At 42.8% G+C, this 7889-nt stretch overlaps 1 protein-coding gene across 2 annotated transcripts; it reads right to left on the reverse strand.

Moving 5' to 3' along the window:
* Nucleotides 1–494: 494 nt before the first annotated feature.
* On the reverse strand, nucleotides 495–7442 carry LOC123395455 (stomatal closure-related actin-binding protein 1-like). 2 transcript variants are annotated; one of them, XM_045090458.1, is made up of 13 exons: nucleotides 7013–7442; nucleotides 5281–5586; nucleotides 5033–5161; nucleotides 4809–4901; nucleotides 3701–3841; nucleotides 3068–3136; nucleotides 2903–2986; nucleotides 2396–2576; nucleotides 1952–2068; nucleotides 1805–1866; nucleotides 1390–1524; nucleotides 968–1117; nucleotides 495–871 (listed from the first exon to the last, which is right to left on the reverse strand). In XM_045090458.1, the coding sequence occupies exons 2-13, from the start codon at nucleotides 5566–5568 to the stop codon at nucleotides 833–835; spliced, it is 1488 nt and encodes a 495-aa protein (XP_044946393.1). In that variant the 5' UTR covers nucleotides 5569–5586; nucleotides 7013–7442; the 3' UTR covers nucleotides 495–832. The 2 variants fall into 2 exon arrangements, with proteins under 2 accessions (XP_044946393.1, XP_044946394.1); XM_045090459.1 differs by having other exon boundaries at nucleotides 1805–1863; nucleotides 7013–7439.
* Between the last annotated feature and the right edge of the window lie 447 nt (nucleotides 7443–7889).

The raw sequence follows: 7889 nt of genomic DNA on the forward strand, positions 1-7889 counted from the left end.
CGACCTCACTCGAAATTTGACGGTAAAGTCTCCATATGTCACATCAATCACTTCCAATGTTTCAGCATTTTACACCCAAGAGTATCCCTCTAGATCGACCCCTTGGTGGTAAACAATGTCAATCGAAATCTACCCCTTCCCCCCTCCTAAAATATTCCTTAAGAAACTTTGGAGTAAAGTTATCACTAGAAACGTAATTTATGCTCTACTGATGTCTGTTACTCCTAAGTTATTAATTTCTGATTCATCCATTGGTTTCACTGCTGCTAAGTTTCGGGGAAGGTGATATATCGACTTGTCTGTACCAACTAATACATATGCCACGGCCTGCTCTATCAACTTGTATCACGATTTGATCATTGAGATCTCTTGATAATTGGTAGCGGACGCCATACCTTAGATTCAGTTATGCATCCACCACTCAGTAGGTAGTACATTACACATTAGAAAAATTAGCACAAGTACTGTCTAAAGAATTAGCAAGATTGGACATGTAACAACTAACAACACATCAAACATTTCTCTTACTGTGTAACACGTCAAACTTAGCTTACTGTCGTCGCATGGTATCAAAAACAAGAGAGAAACGGCTAGCAACAGACATATCGCAACGCCTGTGAAGAAGAACAGCACGCGCAGTCGGAGAACAACGCCGAGGCGGCTAAAACGATGCCCACGGTGCCGCCTCTGAGAGCTACCACCACAAGGCCACAGGGGAACAAAACCCACAGGCTACAACATATCATGAAATTACACTAAAATGTACAACATCATGGTCACCGGTCGGACCGCAGCTCGGAGGCACAAGCATCCAGCACCAGTGCGCCGCCCTTCACCAGGGGGTCTTGTCGCCCGGACCTGCAAGGATGATCTGCAAAACAAACCATGGACAAGGAAAATCATGCCACGAGCATTGCACGTCATAGGTGGTGGGTATGCACTTCCCAGCTGAAGCGGAGGCACGTACATTGCAATCAATGGCGAACCGCCGCGCCAGCATGATGGCCGTGTTCCGCTCTCTCGCTGTTTCGAAGGCAACGGAGAAGCTGAGGTCACTCCGGGGCCGCCAAAACATCGCCTGTGAGGCTGCTTCCCCACCACCTCGAACGCCACATAGCTGATACACAACAGAAATGCTGTGAGAACCAGACTAACTATTACGCGAATAACAACTTAATGCCAGCTGCACTACTTGTAACAAATAGCTCGTTATTGCAAATTTCATTGTAAACCTTGAAAATGAACATGTTATATCAGCATAAAAAATAATATCAAGAACAGCTGCTCGATAATGAGCATTGTTATCTGCAGATACTGTCTAGCCGAGAAAGAGGACATGTCCCCACAAGAAAAGAAAAAGAGAGAAGATGCTGAGTGGCTGCAGCCTACCTGCATCGATGAGGAATAGAATTCTTTGGCGACAACTGTCTTCCCTTTTGAAAGTCTCATCCGCAGTCTCCCCACATTGAGAACATGAACAGCCTCTTTCGGCTGATCAATTCCATTCAACTGAAGCACAACAACCTGCAATGAGACGCACAGCATTGGGAACTTGAGAAACAACAGTTCAAGATACGCATAGGTGGTTTTGTGGTCTTAGTTTTAGAAATAAGAGCAGCGGGTGGTACTACGACAAGCACTGCTAGGCATGACAGCTTTGAACTGTTACACTGCCAACCTTTGTCATGCCAATACAGACTCCTTATTTCATACAAGTAAAAATACCACAAAGATTTCTGCAAATTGAAATCCCTACATTGCATATAATAAATATCGTAAAGTGGGAAAGGACAGTATGTCATACATTGAACTCAGTTTCAGGTTTTCTTACGAGTGTCTCTACATAATCCACTAACCCAGCATCTGCTACGAATACCAAGCTTGTGTTAGTCGCGTAGTAAGCAAGAGATGCATATACTTATGCCTGACAGATGTGTTCAGTTAAACAAACCAGGGTCTACTAGCCCAGCTGTCTTTGCTATTGCAGTTTCACCCCCAAAATTGATTTCAGCTTGCATGTAACGCCCAACATCATGTGGCTCTGGAGCATATGCTGGTCTTGTGGCACCTACAGAAGTTCCATGGCAACAAATGTTAGAAGCACTAGGGATCTGAATCTGAGTTGAATATTAAAATGGTTGGCCAATATGGCAAACCTAAAACGAAATGACCTAAACTTGACAATCATAATTCACCAGGGAATGATTGCCCTTTCCTTTCTCAATAGCTTAGAGGTATGAAAAGAGGAAAAATGGAAGAGCAATTTTTAATTTTTTGAGCAACACTTTATAAGAGGAAAATAATATGAAAAAATAAGTAATTAGAGAGACGCCTCTAGGCTTCACAATCACAGTGCAACTAGAGAGAGAGAGAGAGAGAGAGAGAGAGACTCCACCTGAAATGATCTCTTTGTTGCTTTCTTTTGGGTGTATCCTGAACCATTGGACTGAAATATTTGAAAAATCCATGGGAGTACCGTTCTGACAAACTATGTGTAGCATTGAACCTAAGCACTGGAGACCCTCCAAATCGAACACAGGAATTTCGTTTCCTTTTAGTCTTTTGTGCAGTTCCAACTGGTAAAATAAACTTGCAAATCAGTAATATATATGTGTGTTCTGTTATGCTCTAAACAAATTCTCAGTCTCTACTCACTGGAATTATTTCAGACGATGAAAACTTGGAATAAAAGAATTTCAGATATAATGTACGTGTGTCATATCTAACATTGCATTTTTAGTGAAATAAATACATTTGTAAGCGATGCTTTTCAGTGAACAAAATTATATATCACAATAGTATGTTGCATGATGTGACCATTGAATGTGAAGATGTTTTGAAACTAGCCTAGCCATGCCGAATAAATACCAAAAAATCCTAGGCCAGAATCGGTAACACATACCTCTTTCAAAAGATTGACACAATCCACGGACTTCTCAGTGAACGTCTTACGTAAAGTTTTGATTTCATTTTCCAGATCCATTGCCTGCAGAAGTAATGAATGTGAAAAAGAATTGACATATTCCAGTTTGTGTATCAAGCTGTGAATAATTATAATAAACTCTACCTTGCTAGGGCAATGCAGCATTTTTATTCTCCTGGCCACTCTAACTTCTTTCTTTAGTTCCTCCATGTCCTTCCAAACAGCAAATAAATGTCATAACTCGGATACATATTGATGAATTCAAAGCAAAGCAACCTTCGGAACTCTGGATGTATAAAAGAGAATATAGCAGGGGACTAGAGATCAAGTATTGGACCAAATGAAACTGAAGCCTTACAAAGCTAACCAAGATAAATAAAGGAGCAACAAAGAAAAATGCAATGTTTCTCAGAAGAAAACTGCAATGTGCTAAGCTTAGTATGCATGATATTGGCTTATATCATCTCAAATTGCACAGGTGCACAAAAGGTAGCTTTCATTACTTCAAAATTTATGACAATGTATGTATTGCCACAAAAAAAAAGTGAACAAATCTTCAGAATTACTATGCAGATTATGTATGTACCAATTCAGCCAAGGAAAATAGCTTGCCAGAATACAGTATGTAAGCAAGTAAGCAACAACATAAGAGGAAGGACAATTTAAAGAACAGTTAAAGTAAACAAACTTCACTGTATGAACTAGCTTGTAGCCTTGCAGTAACTGGTAAGTAACAATTAAGGAAGGTGAGAAGCTTTAAAAGAAATATCAACGTACTTGCTTCCCAGTTTTTTTAGACATCTTTTCATGCTCCTGAAGTGCTTCTTGAACTCTTTGCACTGCAGACCTAGCACTCTCTACCTCCGTATTGGCATTAACTCTTTCTTCTTCAACAATTCTCTTGGCATCTTCAGAAGCCTATGAGCAAGACAAAAAAAACTTCAATGCTACAAACAAAGGACAATGCACAAAGTTGTGTTGAGCAGCACAACAGGTAGGAGCATGGGAGCATTTATACTTGGAATATATCTTTTTTGGTGTTGTGTAAAGAAGATCTAATCCTGCTTAAGATAATTAGCGTGCTATGCTCACTTGACTAATTGCATGTTTCTGATGGAGGCACATTTGGAAAATCAGGTGAAAATCTTGAGACATATGGACTACACATTTACACAAGCCGCCAACTTTTGAGGGGAATACCGTGTAGTAATGTATATTTTCTTTCATATAGTAATCAAGTTGCACTGACACAAACTTTCTTTTTACATAAACTATATTGTAAAATAAAACAAACATTACTCTAATTTAGATAGGTGTGCGTTCCTTCCCAACTAAAATAAGTATGTTTCTTTGGTAACGAAATCCCTAAAACTAGGATCAATGGGTATACTCCCTAACTGAATATGCAGTCTTTATATGTTTTCAATCGATCTCGAAAATTAAATACATTTATTAGCTCCTAGGTACAAGTTCTTTTAAGAGCTTTTCAAAACTTCTCGCTAGGCAAGAGAAGCAGGTACGAGTTATTTTCCTGAAGACTTCAGGACTTAAGCAACAAACTACACCTCTTTGTAGATATATCTCACAAACAGATAGATCTTCTAAGGATTGTGTCAACTAAGGCTCATTTCTCTTCTGCTTAATATAATGATGCGCAGCTTTCTTGTGTGCTCGAGGAAAAAAACTGCCAACTAAGAAAGCAAATACGCATTTAAGTCGGTCGTGAATTATATGTAGTACAACTACCAAACGAAGGATTCATGATACTGAGAACTTTGACACTGTTTGAGTACATAGATTCTCATTCTGGAACATATCAAACCTCATGTTTGTAAAATATAATTCTATAGCACTGGAAATTGTAAACAAACAAACTGGAACATACCAGCTTTAATGATTTCGCTAATTCTGTGACCTCCGTTTTTTGTTGAATCAACTCAGCTTCTCTTTTGGAGAGCTGAACTGCAAGAATTTCCACCTGGAAAATAGCATAAATTTAATCAAATGAGAGCATGGCAGCTTTAATGATCACTAGACATAAATATAAGTTAAAATGACAGATGAAGCTACAAGAAAAATGCCTGAAGTTTAGGATACAAAGAAACCAACCATAGAAATAGACTCCTCAATTTCGTCCTTAGTTTTGCCGGTGACTTGACCTCTCAGTGATTCCAGTACACTCTTTAGATTTTTCAGGAGAATGTCTCGCTCCAACAAAGCCACTTGTCTCCATTTAACCTGATGGTTTGAACAAGTCAATCAAAACTTAAATTCATTAATAACTAAACTGATTGGCATGGAGGCAATCATGCACTGAATACAAAAGGTCTGTTCGAGAAGAATGCAAAGGTCTGAACCTCTTTAGACAACAGAGTGGCAGTGTTGAGTCCCTTCTCAAACTTCATTGCAAGCTCACGGACTGAGAAGCGCTGACGGCGATCAAGCAGTTCCTCGGTCTCCTTAGCAACAACCTCCTTGAGAGGCGGCACTTCTGGGCCATCTGCCAGCTTGATCACTATGCCGTTCGAACCATTCTTGTAGGTAGGAAATTTATTCCTTATGATATTTGCTGGACGCAGTGGCCCTGGCCGTATGTCCTCGTTCTTTGTCTTGCGCCCATAATCAAGAGTCGCAGCCCAGGTCATCTATAAAATACAAATTCCCTGCAATTTCCACACAATATTTTTTTCCGTCACACACAAGAATTGCATTGAATATGACACTTGCATAACAGATTAGCGCTTGAGAATTTATTCCTGCTAAAAGTGATGCACAAGGCAATGGAACAACGGCTCGGAGCTAAAGTTGCGAAATCGAATCCAAGAATGCAAAAGGCGGAAACAGGCTGGATAAGCCATAAAACACGACCTGATTATACTTGAAAAAACCTACAGCTTTGTGTGAAACAACTGATAAACATAAGACGGTCTTATCTTTCAATTCAAGGGACAACATAATTAATCAAATAAAACCGGTAAACATGAAAGCGGTATGATAAAGGAGACTAGGCCCTCGGAAAGAACCAAAACGGCTGATTACGCACCAGCAAACTTCGGGGGCAGGCATAAATAATTGTAGGTGGTTGGCAAAATTATGTGGCGTCATTCATCAACCTCCTCCCACCCATTAAACTAGCAGCGTAATACAGTGATCAGCGGGGACAGAAGCCTCCACCTCCGGAAAATTTACACCGGGGACGTAATTAAAAATGATGGCGTAACAAACTGCTTTCTACAACACGCTTGTTGAATTCCGCTTTGTTAAAGGGCACAGTTGAGGAGAGGACGGCAGGAATGCAACTTTATCAGCGAATAATAAGGCGTTTCCGCTTTACAGCTGGTAGTGGACCACCATTGTTATTCTTGGTTAGGCTACAGTGCAGAGGAGGCTCACTTAATGCAGCGAATTAACACAGCATCCAATCCAAATCCCGTGTATTTAACCCTGAAGATAGCGTCTAGGCTCTAGACAAAACCGTTGTTGATGAGAGAAATGAAGCCGGTGATTTATGGGTTAGTACTCAAAAGCTGAACACTGTGGCATCTATCTATCAAGGACTGATATTCTACTGTACTGCTGTACAGTTGTGCGTAGCTTGGACCGGAAGATAAGACGGTACTTTAGACGCACACAAATAAAATACTGTGCCCCTGCTGGTTCCCCCCGGCCGCAATGCAAGTATTGCAGTTGCGGCCTCTGCATGGCCCGGCCCCCATCATCAATCAAGACGTAAACAATGCAAGTACAGCTGCACTGCTACTTAATTACTCCGTTGGTTCGTACTAGTACTGTACGCCACGCGACACGGAAACGGAATCCCTTCTTCTTCTTCTTCTTCTTCTTCTTCTTCTCGCGGCGCTCAAGCTCAACTGCTCCACCCCCCGTGGCTTAATCTCCGCCCACAGCCACGGATCGAACAGCGCCTGCCCTCTATGAGCGTGTGGCGGGGCTGGGTTGAAGTAGCGAGCTACGTTTTCACCCGCGAGCTAATTAAGCGGCGTTTTCACCCGCGAGCTAATTAAGCGAGAATCTCAACGGCAACAAAAAAAAAGGAGGAGCCGGAAAATGAATGGAATCCGCATGACTGACCCCGCAATGCGCGCGCGTGCGTCGGCCTGGGCCCTGGAGCGCAGCCCCTCCTCCTCCGCGCGGGCCGGGCGGCGGAGCGGATTCGGCGGCGCAATGGGCGCTGATCCGGCGACCGGAGCGGAGCAGGGCGGATTGGGGGATCTTGTTTGGGGTAGGAGGAGGAGGGGTTTGCGGCGGGGGGGGGGGGGGGGGGGGGGGCAGGGAAGGGAAGGGAAGAGGAGACGGTTTTCTGCGCGCGAGGGGTTTGCTTTGGCTTTGGCTTTGGCTTTGGCTTTGCCACCCTCTCTCTCGGCTTTGTTCAAGGGAGGGAGGAGTGGGGAGTGGGCTAGCCTAGTAGTAGTAGCTAGTGCCTGCCTGCCCGGTACAGCGGGTGGCAGCTTTGAATGGCCTCTCCGGCCACCGGCGACTCTTCTCTCTCTCACACACACACTCGCTCGGTGGTGGCTGCTAGGTCCACGCCGAATGCGCCTTCCTTCCTTCTTTCTATGCGGCGTGCGTGCGTGCGTGCTGGCTGTGGTTGAGTGCGTGGTTTTCTTTTCTTTTCTCTTCTTTTCCACATGGATAATGATCCTCTCACGTACTTGTACTATCGTACGTACGTCCTTGTATTATTGATTTGATTTGATTGACGAGTTTGACTCAGCATGATTAGTTCAAACCGGAGCCGTCGTGACAGCCCACGAAGTTGATGCATGATGCTGACTTGTTTCTTCTTTTTTTTAGCGAGGGATTTGTTTCTTCTTCACCTTTTTTTCTGATGGAAAAAACCCACGATTCCTTTCGAAATACCACCGTCGGGTTATCAACCGGACCCGTGAATTGTGGATGTTATACGGCGGCTGAATGAACCAAAGCCTTTTTTTTTGCATGATAATGT

This window comes from Hordeum vulgare, chromosome 5H (genome assembly GCF_904849725.1).
Source record: "Hordeum vulgare subsp. vulgare chromosome 5H, MorexV3_pseudomolecules_assembly, whole genome shotgun sequence".
NCBI classification, from domain to species: domain Eukaryota; kingdom Viridiplantae; phylum Streptophyta; class Magnoliopsida; order Poales; family Poaceae; genus Hordeum; species Hordeum vulgare.